Raw genomic sequence first — 14354 nt, 5'->3', positions numbered from 1 at the left:
GATTTGAATAATAATTATCACTTTCCAACAATGTTACAGTTGAAATCATTTGAGATTGAAATCATTGGCTGAATGGAGTGAAATCTTGAGGGAACATTTCACTCTCTTAGCTCTAAATCATTATTCCTTAAGCAACCCACATTTGATGGAGTTTTCCGGAACAATCCATTCTTCGCGTGATATCGGACAACGGACAGACAAACACGCGACCGACTGGTGACAAACCAGTTCCGATATTGATGATCTAATACCGATTCGCCTCTCTAAGGAGCGATAGTAGCCATACGGATTGAATCGTGGAACGCGCTTCTATAGCTAACGGAAATGTAGCTGTTTCCGGTCAGCAGTGCTTTTGGAGGCTTTTATGGGTAGATTTTATCATTCACTACCAAAATCAAACCATTAAATTGGCCTCATCACACCGTTAACGCCACCAACACAACTCAGGGCACGAGTGCACTCGAACGAATCGTTGCAAAACGTTTCCGATTGGCTCGTTACCCCGGTTCACCGATCGGTTGAGTGACTTATCGGTGCGAAAGGACATCGTCAACCAGGGACTCGACTGACTCGGCCGTCCCGACCGTGGGCCACAATAAATTATCGGCCGATCGGAGCCGCAACTGACACGCGAGCGGGTTTTTGATTTAATTCCGACCAACGCACCGCACTTGCCAATAAATGTTTCGTTCGCCAGCGCAACGCCCGTTCGGTTGTGTCATAGTGAATTGTCCCCGTCGTGTGCGCCTTTGTGACGGTCTCAACGGGTCTCTGAGGCCGGTTCACCTGCAAGGGAGAGAAAAAACCGGCCCCAAACGCCCCACCTCAGTGACCGGTCGTTGGACTATGTTTGGGAAAGTTAATTATGCACTCCACCGTCGTCGTCGTCGTCGTCGTCGTCGTCGTTAGGTTGTGGCTTTCGTTTCGGTTCAAACAGAGGCTGTCCGATGGGGACAGTAGTGGTGCCTCCCGGCTCGATTCTACCCCTTTTTCTTCCATTCCCGTAGCCGTTGGGGTGGGCTTTTGTACGGCTTTACACATTTCGGTGACGCGATACTAACGAGTAGCGAAATATTCACACGTTTACAACGAGCAGGCCTCGGGTCAGTTTGGGTGGTGGGAGTGAGCAAGCGGCCAGTTTCAATGACATCGATTTCTCGATCATTTTAAACCGGCAAGCCCGGTTTTCAGTCGGCCCGTTTGTCGCAAGACCGACTCCTAATGATTGCTGTACACCGTCCGTCTACGTCGCCATCGGCCATCAGAATGGTTTGACGCTGGCTTGTGGCTGTTTGCAGTGAAACCATCAGCCCAAGACGGATCAGCAAGAAGAGGGCCAAGATCGATTGTTTGCCGGGAAAATTGTCACCTACACCGTGCGTGTGTGATCAAAAGCGAGAGATTGAAAAAGGAAGAGAAATCGAAAGTGACACAATGCGGGCTTCCGTTCAATGACGACGCCATCGGTAATTGCAAAGGCAAATGCAATGTTCCAACGGTACCGGAGGATTGTATGTCGCGGGAGAGTTTTCCAGCTTTTCTGTTTCTTCTTCTTCCGTTCGATCAGGAGCAGGTTATGTAAGCACCAAATTGTTGCGCGGAAAAAAATCGTGGCACGTAATGGTAGTTCCGAAAAGTGGCACTGAGCGAAGATATGATTAACGAGCTGGCACGATTGCTGCGACACTCCTTTCGGCAGTGACCGGTGTGGCGGTCTTTTCTCGCGATCGATGATCGACTAAAAACATTAACAGCAAGAGCAAGGCGTTGTTTACAAACATCCGGCACAGGTGCGGAGAAGTGGGTTTTATTTTTAAACCGACTATTAATCATCTGCGAATGGTTCGCCGTTTAGGGTGGCTAATGATCTGGATTTCGGTTTTTTGTTTCAAAATCGTTGGCAAACTACGAACCATCAAACTGGTGGAATAAATTTGATCATAATGGTCTCGTTTTGCCAAATTGTCGCTCTTCAAACGTCTGCAGGAAACCATTTCGGAACGATCCCACCGATCGATCGTTAAAATGCCGCAAATAAGTCCCGCCGATTGTCTGGAAGACAACGATCTTGGAAATGCGCGATTTACTGCCACCAGCCGAGTGATCATTTCGCCAACAATGGAGTGACGCCCCATAATCTGGACGAAAATTACTGCCGCACCTACGGGACTCGATCGTCAGCGAGTTCGTCGCACCCAAATCGACTGCTCCGTTGGTCAGAGTGGGGTCTGTTGGGTGTGTTTCGTCGCTTGGACAGCATGGATCAAACCGGTATTGAGTTTGCTTCCGGTTCCTGAACCGGCAATCGTGGGAATGCAGCTACGGGACAATCAGAAATCAACGATCGCCCAGTGCGGTGTGGCATTGGAGAGATACTACAGAAGGTTTTTAAAAGAATTTGAGTCATGCTTTGCAACCTAACCTAGCGATATTCGTAGCAACAGGGAAAGTGGTACCAATTATTGATGTATAATTAGCAATCGCTTGGTTTGTTTCTTTGTCTGTAGAGCTCATGTTTAACACGTACGCTCTCACTTCTGGTTTCTGAGTACAGAAACGGAACAGAAAAGGAAACGGAACGGTCGATGTGTGCGAAAAGTGACGCCCCTTCCTTGGTTGAACGTGAGGCGTTCATGTATCGTGTTCCGTGCTCGTGTTCGGTGGTCGGATTCACATTCCGGATATGCTGGATAGGCAATTGATTTCAGCCGTATGGAATTCGAATCCACTCTAGCAAACCTTGTATACGGAAAAATGTATTGATTCACATATTAAAATCATACCAATTGTTGTTTTTTTGTTAGGTTATGGTACACTGTAGTTTAAACAATACGACGCATGTCATATAAATGGACTTTATGAACGCTGTCTTACCTGTAAAGAGAAGAAAACGAAACATACGATTAGGTGATAAGCAGCAAAAAGTGTTCAAATAACTGATCCACAAGGAGGAAAGAGCCGCTTTACGCAGGAGATGAATAATGGAAGCTAAATAGCTTCAAATCGTTTGCAAATAATGCCCAAACACCATCCCATTGTTGCCACAAACAATTCAAACAAATCGATACCAACCCGCACCACTCAAAACGCGCATTGTTCGGTGAGCGTATCTTTTCACCGCTCGGTTAAATGAAACGCGGAAATCACTTTTCGCAACCTCTCCATCGCCCGATCTCGTGGTCTGACGGTTGCTTTTTTATTTCATCACACCTTGTTCAGTTTGCCACAACGAGAAAGCACTCCTGCTATCTTCCACGAGCCACTCGAACCACGATCGACATGATCCGATGCTTGTTAGCGCCGACATTCTTGTCCCTGTGGGCCCTACTGGGTGGTGGTCCATGTCGTAGCCAAGCCCTTACACATATGTCTGAATTCCCGGTGAACAAAACGAGCCCTCTGTGGCGTTTGTGAATGCGAACAGGCTGTTTTTGCCTGTTTTTACCTCGAGGAGCCCTTACGGGTGCTGGTGGTTGTAATCGCGTACTCATTAGCGCATTAGATTTGGATCAATTAAAAGTAAAAGGATTGGCATCCCGTGCGTGGTGGATTTTTCACTTGACTGCTGCACCCAGGACCCGGGTCTCGGTTTAACGAACCCCTTTATTATCAACCCCACAAGACAGGCGAGCGAATGAGAGTGATAATTGCGGTAGAGCAATGATTGCTGTCAGATTGATCAGCCGCAATTCAAGTGGATCGTTTATTTCCTGCTACGTTTCACTCGTGGCAAACCGAGGGTTCCGTTGGTGCAGTTTCCATCATCATCAGCAAGCGATCGCGCTATCCATTTCAAACACGAGCCACTCTCGACAGCTACACTGCTGCAGCTTCTGGGGACGGCAGTCAAGCACTACTGGATCGGGTTCAGCCAAGGACAGGTCAACAGGGTCATTTCTGCAGCCCAATAGAAGGTTAACCACGGAGACGTACGCACACGCACGTCATCCGACACGGTCGTTCTCTTGATCTAGGGAATAAGGAAACAAACGCGATAATACACTACGTATCGCTAGCTTCAGCTCACTAGCTAAGAGAGAAAGAGACATCCACTTTGCTCGTATTCAACAACGCACGGCGACACGCTTCCGATTGGCCATACAGGGGGTTCGTCGCTTGCCATTCTGTTAGCGCGCATTGAAGTCTTTCGTTTTCGGCACTTTGCACCACTGCCGCCGATAGCGTTCGCGCGCTAGTATCGCGTTCGAGGATGGTGGTGGAAGGTGCCAGAGCCGGAGCAAAAGTCACCACCCCATAATCCTCTGCTCCCACGCTCCCCATCGGAAGCACAAACCTGTTTTTCCACCTCGCATTTCGAGGATGAGTAGCGTGAACCGGTTGACATTTTCCCGAGCGCTGCGTTGCGCATTTGCGCTAGCGTGTCCGGCTAGTTGATGGAGCGACGTGCGTACGCGAGATTCGGGATTTGGCTTTGGTGTGTGTTTTTCGTTCGATTCGCTGTGTTTACAAACATCGGTAGGATAAATTTGCATATTTGCGGCCGAGCAGCGCCGCCGTAGTGGGCAAATTTGTGCGCCGTTTGTTTGCGGTACAGTTTGACGAGAATGATGGGAGGCTTATGCGTCTTAGAAAAAATCAAGTCAGTTGTTTGAAACGCGCTGTCAAAGCGCTTAATTAGAGGCTTCCGCAGTTACCTTCCTTTTGCCGATTGCCGCACGTGTTTCGCTCTTTCGCAAATCAGATAGAAAGCGGTGGGAATCGCATCATAGTTCAACGCGCTTGCAAACTTTCCCAAAAGCGCACCACAGGCTCAAAAGCGTAACAGTTTTCATCGAGGTGGTGCTCCTGCTCAGCAAATGCATTGCATCCCAGCGTTTCTAATCCGCGTGCATGAGAACTGAAACCGAATTTTATTTTTCATTCGCTTCCAAACGTGCGAACGCCATTCGAGAGATCGATCTCCAGTGATCAAGTGCTGGGGGCTTGCACTGCTTTCTGCCTTCACCTGGCTACTCGGGTATACGGGAAAAGCGCTAACAGCAGAAAAAGTGCGCCCGAAAAACCTCGCCACCGGTCGGTTCGGGTGCCATGCATTCCGTAATCAAGCGAAAGAGTAAAAGTTGGCCGCAAGTCGTAAAGCCCGTGCGTGGGCTTTTTGCTTTCGATTGAAATCGAAATTGAAATAAAAAAATAAAGAAAAACGCAACCCCTTTCGGAGGGAAGAGAGTGGGCAAGTGGTGATTGATGAAAACTGGGTCGAATACAACGGTGTTCGCACAAGCACACACACGCTGCTCGAGAGGCGAGGCCAGGCGCACACATTAATTTGGGTGCCGAGTGGGAAAATGAGTGTTTTTTTCTACGTTTTCTCGTGAAAAGCTCCGTGCAAAGCCTGACCAGGGTGGGGCCAATCTAAAACGTAAGCTGTGGCGCGCGCAGATTGCAATGCGAGATTGAGCGATAGAAAGTGACGGGTGCCGATTCGTGTTCGTGGTTGTGACGCGGAACCGAAGAAAAGCTGGGTAGTAAACTGACACTAGGCATCATAGATGGGCAGGCGGAAAAGTGCCAGCGAAACGAGATGAATCGATTGGGAAAAGATTCACGCACCAGAAGAAGCAGCTCAGGATCGATGGTGATTATATTAAAATAATTTAACGGTTGTTCGTTCAAATTGAAAGCTCCAAAGAAATACACCTTCTGTATTGGCATGTTATTCACATGAATTAGATTCCAGTGCAGTGTGAAACTGTACGCTTTAATATCTGGCGTTAAAAGTGAGAAAAAGGCCATTACATTCGATTAATTTCCAATTATTTGCTTTTAATTTCTGGCTCAAAGAAATCGAAAAGAAATCAAAATATGGCCATTATTCGTTCATCATTCGTACGGCAAATTATTCGTTGGAATTGTATATAATGTACTCAAAAAAAATAGTGAAGCTTTTCAAGGAACTGTCATCATTTCATTTTATGGTATGTATATGACAAACAGTGGTCCTAAGCACGTAGGTCTACCAACGACACCGTGCAGCTAACATGTGCTGCTAACCCATGGCCAAGAAATTACGCAAAACTTCACCACCGTTTTCGGGCTTCACTCGGCTCACTCGCAAGCTCTTGTGTGAGAGAATGGACGGCTCGCTTGTGTGTCTCGTGTGCTTTTTTTTTGCGCACACCTAACAGAAAATTATGTAATTTCCAGCCTACCACCAGCAGAGCCCATCCAACCTAAGATGAGCCACACGAACCTGAGCCCGAGCCCGAACCGTTTACCCATTTTCGTCTTGCCGACGACAATTGTGCCCATGTGTCGCACACACGTACGCCAGCAAGCCACAAGTGCCGCATCACTCGCGTAACATAACTCACCCTGTCCGAGGACCGATAAGGCTCTGGTTCACCATCGGCTCATCGACAGTGCGCATGATGGAGTGGTGCGAGAGATTTAATCACCGAATAAGACGCCACTTGCCCAAAAAAGGTCTTCACCGACGGCGCGCTGTGAGATAACAATCCTTGAGTCTTGGCTGCGCGCGGCTGCGAACGAGCTCGTGCCTGAGACCTGGCTGCTGGAGGCCGTTGTATTCAAATCGTCTTATTAACGGATAAGCTGCTCATACACACGGCCGTCGTGGGTCAGTGAGGTTTGTTTTAAGAGGCTGCAATTAGCTCGTTTGCAGCCACGTTAGGGGTGTGTTACTCCGAAGGGGTTTTGTTTCTTCTCTCCCTCCTATTAACGTGCTTCATTCGTGTGTCGTAGACGCCTTGGAATGTTCCAAATCTCAAACAGGGGGTGGTGGCGATCGAATGGGTGCGATATGTGGCGAACCACGGTGGGGGTCGTCCGTCGAGGTCGGCCATTTATTTGTGGCCCTGTTGTTGGTTCGCCTGAGAAACGGCGGCCGTGTACGCCCCGCGTAGGGACCTGCCGTTGAGTACAATAAACAAATGAATTATTACCCACCAAGCCGAACGTGAGCCTGCGTGGTCTATTGTTAAATTAGCACCTGAGCGGCGCCAACTTCCCCACGCCGGTCAACCAAGCAAACCGGACTTATTTATCCAGTCAAAGTTTGTACGGTCCCAAAACCCACTTTTGGGAAGGGTTTTTTTTTTGAATTTTTTTCATCCTTCGTGGTACTTTGTGGGTTCAGTTTCGCTTTCGAAACGGCCTCCGGGTGCGTTTCCGTGCCCTGGAAGTGGACGTTTCTCTTTTCATAGTGCGCGTGATCGGTGTTGATTGGCAGGGTGGCTCGAGGGCGTGTAGGAAAATATGGTCAAACAGTCGGGCAACTTACAAGAAGAAAAATAGTGCACACGCTTTATCGCTTATGACGCACGTCGATCGGACGCCGTCAAGATTGGGTTTGGGTTGGACTTTTGTTTTACTAGAAGCCAACACGGACGTGAAGGCAGCATTCCGGCCAATCCATGCCGGAATCGTCTCACCCCGACCAGGGCTGATGTGTGATTTACTTGTTTCGGTTTTTTTTTGGTTGAGCAAACCGTTCGATCGGAGCTTTAAGTGTTCACCCGGTTTGGGTCGGCAAGTCGATAAACCACTCCACACGTTTCGTGACTCGTTTGGCGCTCAAATAGAACGGCCTAAAGGCACTCGGACAGTGAGGTAAAATTGCACCCAATCTGGTTCGGCATGCAATCCGGCATCCCGGTGCATTGGGGCTCGTGCAGAGGGTTGATTCGATTGGCAAAGTTCGGCGATGTAGGACCAGCAGTTTCGCAAGCTACGGATGGGGTGCATTAGATTTCTTTTTGCCACCCAACACCATTATGCAACAGATGGCGCCGAGTAGCGAATCTGGTCGATTGCAGATAAGCTGGCGGGTGGCGGCATGCGATGAAAGAAATGCTTGCTAAACGAGCGTTAGAGAATTGTTGGCTTGACGTGAAATAGTTTCTCAACTTTCGTACGAATGGATGGGTGCGAAATAACGATCGGTGGGTTTAATAAAGCAGCAAGTATTTCACAAACCACACAGAAAATCGATGCACAAATCTATTTCGGCTTTAATTGGGCTCATTATACATTCAGTGAAAATCGTAACAGGGCAATTGTTAAGTTATACATTTTTAAATTTACTCCAAGCACGCGTCATATGCATTATGTCACTCGAATCATAATCATCGTATCATTCGCACTTCATTTTGACCGATTTTTATGAGTTTACTAATGAAGTGATAAGCATCGTCACTTGCCAAGAGACACACAAGCAAACAAGTCGTATATTTCGCTTGTAATTTTATCATCGAAGCTATCGCTTATTTTCTTACTACTCTCAATGGTAGTTGCTCCTAGTTGCGATTGATCAACCAAAGCAGACACTTTATCTGAAGGCTCTCCAGAAACTACGCTGATGGTTATCTCCAAACCGTCCAAGTGCGCATCCGAATCGAATCGAACACGAAAATCAAATGTCATCACGCCGCCACCACGCTATTGAGCGGTCAATCGGACGCAAGCACCACCACGGGCGGCCGCCACTGGGCACCCGAGGATCAATCTCGTTTTTCCAAGGTTGGTTGGAAACCGGTCTCGAAGTCGACATCGCGAGAGCGTGCATGCGTGTGTGCTGGGAGAAAACATTCATTAGGCACTTCCGTCCGCCAGCCACCAAATGGGACTCGATGAGCGCGTATATGTGTGTGTGTGTGTGAGTTTGTATGTTTGTTTTATGGTGGGAAGGTTTTCTAAAATTTCTTAACAGCACCACCTCCTCCATGGGACCATGGAACGCGCCGTTGCATGCGTTCCGAGGTGCACCCGGAATCGGAAAAGCGTAGCAGATGCGCCGGAACCGTGCAGGACTCTCTAAATGCAAACGTGAAAGTGGTCCCAAGAAGGGAAGCATGGAAGTGGGCGAGGAGAGTGAGTGGGAGGAAACCACGGTTGAACATGCATAACGAGGAAAAATCAACACAACGCCTCGGTCGAGCTGGGAGGAAAAATAAACACTCAATCATGATTATCTACCTGAAAGGTACTACAATTAAACTAAAAAAAAAGCTGAGTCTGCGCGATCGGTGGCATGGGAAGAAGTAGGTAAAGAAGGGAGAAGGGCTGGAGGACGTTATCCAAAACCGGTGGGAGCAAATCAAAACAAAGCCACTGTGAACGAGTAGCGAAAAAGAAAACCCAACTTCGCCCACTCCCGAGCCGTTCCGTTTTCTTCGCGGGTCGCAATGCAATCTCTCAATTTGCACCGTGCATAAATAGACGAGTGGGTGGCAAAAGGGGTAGGTTAGGTGGAGTCGAAAAGGGGGAATCATTGCCAAACACCAACGACACAAACGGTGCACGAGAGAAAGAGAGACAACAGACGAGCGGCGAGACAGAGAGAAAGCCGAGAGAGACGATCAGCCGGGAAACTACACACATGTAAAAACGGCGATCGAATCGCGGTTTCGGACGGTGAAGCAAATAAAAGTTATGAATATACGCCTTGCAAAGGTGCTGCGGTCGAGCAACAACTGCCACAAGTGGCGGCAAATGGAAGAGAAAATAAAACTCGTAAATAAATAAATATTCCACCGCTGCTGCTGGGTCTGCCGTTGGCATGGGCTGCCGTTTTGGCTGGTGACTTGAATGCGGCTGCAGCACACGAACCCGTTCGGGAGGAAATCTCCATCGACAAGCGACGATCGTGGCTGCTGGCAATGGTGGGGGGGGGGGGGGGCTACGGGTGGCTTTTACTTTCTCTTTCGATCGGACCGCAACCACGGGCGCAGCAGAAAGCTGACCGAACGCTGCGCCTGTGCGGCGATCAAAGGCCACGCGCGATCGCACGATCCTCGCAAGGTTAGACGAATCGGCAAAACGTTGCTTTTCGTCTGGCTTCATGGATCGGTTTGCCTGGGCTTTCCTTTTATTTTGCACATCGTGTTAAAATGCGGATGGAAACGGGAAAAGCGACCTTTCCGCTGGCTGAGGCTGCACGCTCACGCAGCTTCGGGTGTTGAAATGTGTCGTTTTTCTGTTTCTTTTTGCATTTGTGCGTCGTTAATCTCTCAGCCCCTGTGGGAGCAACTCCAACCACTCTTATCGGCCACAATTTGACGGTTTGAAGTGCAAGTGGTTGGTGTGAAACGTATTTCCACCACCAGACATGGATGGTGGATACAAACGTTCGAACGAGTTCCGTCGGTTGGTATTGAAATTTCTACCACTCTACCATGGGCGATCTCTCGCAAGGTCACAAGCTTCCGTTTTTTTTTCTTTTTTCAATGGAGGCGCATTTTTGTTTCGGTGGGCTTTTCTCTCAAGCCCGAACCCCCCAAACACCAACGTTGGGTAGGAAAGGGTGCGAACCAAGGCGGACGCAATCAACGGAAGCGATAAATAAAGCGCTCGTGCGATCGGGCGGCAAAAGAACGGCACACAACGGAGCTAATCAGCGGGCTGTGCTGACGAAATTTCAAATGGCAAGTGAACGGAATGGGTGAATGAAAAAATAAAAAACGCTATCACAAGCGTTTCAACGCTCCCCGATCTAACGGGGCGATGGAGCAAAGGGGTGAGATAAATTGGAACTAAAGTAAACGAACGGCACCAAAGCAGCGCGCAGCGTAATGAGGAGCAAAAACAAAACCTGAGTATTAACCATTGCACGGGCGGCTTAGCGTCGGAAAAGTTCAAATACATTAGCATTCAAAGGATTCAAATGCTGGACGACGGACAAGCGGACGCGTGGGACGGGTCGCCATTTTGGAGCGAATTGCTGCGCCCTCCGAATTGCATCCGGTCCGATTTAGGGGTTGAAGCGTTTTTCTAACTCATGGTGGCGTTTTGCGTTCACAACGGATTCACAATTAGTGGATTTGGCGTTCCATTCTGGAGCCATTTTGAGGTTTACTGCAAAAGCTCCACCACGTCGATGCTTATCTTGCCGTTTCCATTACCGACGGATCGTTAAATAATGGCCGCCGTGGAGGTGGAATAAGATTAGCAGCGATTGTTTCGCGTTGCTTAGCATTTGCTTTAACAGCCTCCGCTTGAGGTAAAACGCTTGCACGATGTTTGCGACGCGTTTTGCCTGAGAGGCATGCATTTTTCATGCAAAACAACAACCGCTCCAGGCTCAGGAAAATGCAATTCAAGGCCTACGAAATGGAAGCATTTAAACGCCTTTAAACGCTCGGCTCTCCACAACTCGCTGGTTGGGGGCTAATTTTGCTGCACTGCAACATCGCAGGCGATCAAGTTGTCGCTCCGTTTCCTTGACATTTCGGTTCGGTTTTCCGGCCACCGAGGTGGGACGAGCCACGCAAACCCTTACGGTATCAGTGCGATTAGCGCATCGGTGCCAGCGCGCAGTCGCGAGCGCGAGAAGCGCAATAGTCGCAAGTGATGGCGTTGTGCAAAGGAAAAACGAACTAACAAACAACAAAAACTGCCGACAAACACCTGCAGGTGAAAGAAGTGCATGCGTTTTGTTCAATTATTTGCAATGGCACGCGGGCTAACTATACGCCTGGGAGGTGTTCGCAGGCTTGCAAGTGTTGCATGTTCACGAGTGTGCAATTGAGCCATCCCCCGACTGTTGCCAAATAAATCCACCGTTCGACAGCTGCTCTAAATCACATTGCAGGACAGATATGTCTGAGCGAAAACAAGTTAAAACAGCTCCCGAATGTAGAAAGCAATCCCTCTTTCACTTCACGTTGAAACGCAGCTTAATAACACAAGCGGGCACGCAAAAGCGAGTGGCTCAAGACTTGACAGCCTTCAGCAAGCCGACCGTTGTTTTAATTGGTTGGAGCGTGTGTAAGTGCGCGTTCGCTTGCCAAGTAAAGAACAAGACACCGGAGGTTTCACGTTCACGAAACGGTGCCAGTGCGCTCGTAACGGTGACGGTGGCACGGTTTCGAGAACCAGAACCTGCGAACCTTCCGCTCGAGACTGCATTGTGACGGTCGGCGCGGTTTTGGTCCCGAGACCGATCGCTTCGAACAAACGGAATCCGTAATTACAGCAAAAAATACGTTCAGTTATTTGTCCACGAGAAGCTGATTCGTGGCTCACGTTGTGGATCGCTTGGAATGAGCCAAAGAAACCATCGCAATGATTGGCAAATGTTAACCGAACAACTCCGGGATCGCACCGTGTTCTCGTTTGTCACTTCGCATTCGAACCGAGTGGCAGCATAAATTTGCATACTTATGCACGGAGCCGAGAGAGCAAAGCAGCACCATTTCATTCATCTCTCCTGAGTAGCTTATGCCCTGGAACGATCGAACGGCATTAGACATTCGAATCGAGTACGATTCGGTTGAGAAGTTTGTCGTGAATGAATTTCGAAGAAATTTTGGTGATCGACTGAGCGAGCAAACATTGTTGATCGTGGCAGCATTAAGCATTCGCAACAGGTTCATCTAGCAACCGTGTTTAGACCGTTCAATTAGCAAGCTGTAGCAACCGGCCAGCTTCCTTATAGTTAAAGGTATAGCCTTCAGTTCACGCTGGCTCTGCGGCATCTGTTCTATGCACCGTTAGTCCGCGGTTTCTTTCCTTCGCTTTTCGTGAAAAAGGCTAGTAAATCACGACGAAAAAGCGCTCTTACTCGATTACAGGTTTCGGCCAAACATGCAACCCGAACCCTGAGTCCTTTTTTCGTTCACGCTCAGGCGCTTTTGCTTCAATCCACGCTGTTTCATCGGCGAGGGTTTTTTCGGCGATCTTGCATTAATTAATGCTCACAGCCGCCGCTGCCGCCGAGTGTGAAACCGGGTGGTCCGTAAACGAGTGTACGACCAACGATTGAGCAAGAAGAACAGGACAGGACCGCGAAGAATTTACAACCGTTCCAAAACCGGTGTTTGATTATCAGAGGGCCGCCTGTCGACGTCGTCGTCGTCGTCGTCGTCGTCTTCGTGGTCGTGTTGTTCCGCTTCTTCTACTGCCCAGTTCTCCACCAACTCGCCAGGGAAGGGGAAAACGAACAAAATCCAAGCTTCAACCCGCGCGACACCGATGGCTTTCGGTTTCGATGGACAACGGACGGATCGCTTGTGGACCGAGTTCGTGCCGCTTTATGCTGTCATCAAGGTTGGCTCAAACCGTAGAGCCTTTCGGTGTGAAACGGTCGGGTTTGTCCCCATCATTGGAGTGGTTTTATTTACTTTTTTGTTCAACCATTTCGTGGTCAGTTCTCGGCTCAAATGCCGTGCAATGGTGGGAAGGGAAACATATTATTTAGCCCGAATTCGACGCAACCGAGCCGGAGAGTGATTTATTTGTCGATGTGTGCAAATTTATCAGCCACCACGTGTCGTGCCGCTCGGGTAAATGAAATATTTGCTTTCAAAAAAAGCTTTGTTGGAACGCATTCTTTACTAAGTGGCGTTAATTTGACCGTGAATAATCATAGACTCACTTACCATTTTGCTGACAATAATCTGTAATCCTCAGTGGCTAACCAGAATCACACTAGGCACTCTAGGAATCGCACTATCCTCTATTGCTTGGGTTTTTTTTTCTTTTTAACTACGACACGGAAACAATAGCTGTAAAATTTATAACCATTTCGTTAGTGCTATTTATGTGGAATGTTTGATGATTGCAAGTCTGTATCTAAACGGTCTGTATTTGAAAACTATTGACTAATTCAAGAAAACGATGTATACTGAGTTCGTTGTCTTTGCGCTCATTGAAGTCTTTCTGGTTAAATTGCAGAATTTTGCATTTAAATGAGGTTTTCATGAGATTTGACCATTTTTACAAAACGTTACTATACTATTTTATACACACTAAGGATTCCAGTATCCTTTAAAATAATAATTAGGTAAGACAAATGTAATTTTCATGCATTAAAACGTTTTGAAATATAGCAAATAAGTGTTGGTCTAAATTACAAAGCACATAAGATTCGATCCATTGTTAAGGTGAGGTTTTGATTATTAGTTGTCTTTTTTGAAAGTCCTTTAAAGTGTGCACACGCCCACAATATATTGCTCAACGAGTTAGAAAGGTAAACATCCGATTGGCACAAAACGCGTGATGGTCAAAATTTCCTATTGTTTTTTTTTCTACTCCTTCTCTCTCTCTCTCGCTTCGATATTATGTCGAGTGTTTTGAAACACTACCGCGAACCAAGTAAAAATATCGAGATCAAATCACACACTCGCACTGCGAACAGCCCGCGGAAGCAGGAAGTCCCACCAAGGACTCTCCGACCGCTGGTGCTCCTGGTCCACGTGTTTTGGTCAATTTCTGCGGTCACACTTGCTCAAGGCCGCCCACCGATGGCTTATGTTGTCGGGGCTCGTTTCACGTACTGAGCTTTTCCCCCCACACTGGGCTGGCGTAGAACTGGGACGACCCCAAATCGATCACGTGGGCGTATTCGGCAGTTTGATTAGTCTATCGCCCTAGCC

The 14354-nt window shown here is 48.1% G+C and overlaps 1 protein-coding gene across 1 annotated transcript in view; it reads right to left on the bottom strand.

Annotated features, from left to right (window-relative positions):
• The window catches only part of LOC128725655 (probable chitinase 10), a 31493-nt gene extending 18039 nt beyond the window's left edge, over nt 1–13454 (bottom strand). Inside the window, exon 1 of the mRNA XM_053819414.1 lies at nt 13359–13454. Coding sequence (XP_053675389.1) covers nt 13359–13361 — 3 coding nt within the window. The 5' untranslated portion in view covers nt 13362–13454. The remainder of the gene's footprint in view (nt 1–13358) is intronic.
• Nucleotides 13455–14354: the final 900 nt, after the last annotated feature.

Source organism: Anopheles nili, chromosome 3 (genome assembly GCF_943737925.1).
Source record: "Anopheles nili chromosome 3, idAnoNiliSN_F5_01, whole genome shotgun sequence".
NCBI lineage: Eukaryota > Metazoa > Arthropoda > Insecta > Diptera > Culicidae > Anopheles > Anopheles nili.
The sequence above is the reverse complement of the archived record's forward strand: the minus strand, read 5'-3'. Positions and strand labels throughout refer to the sequence as shown.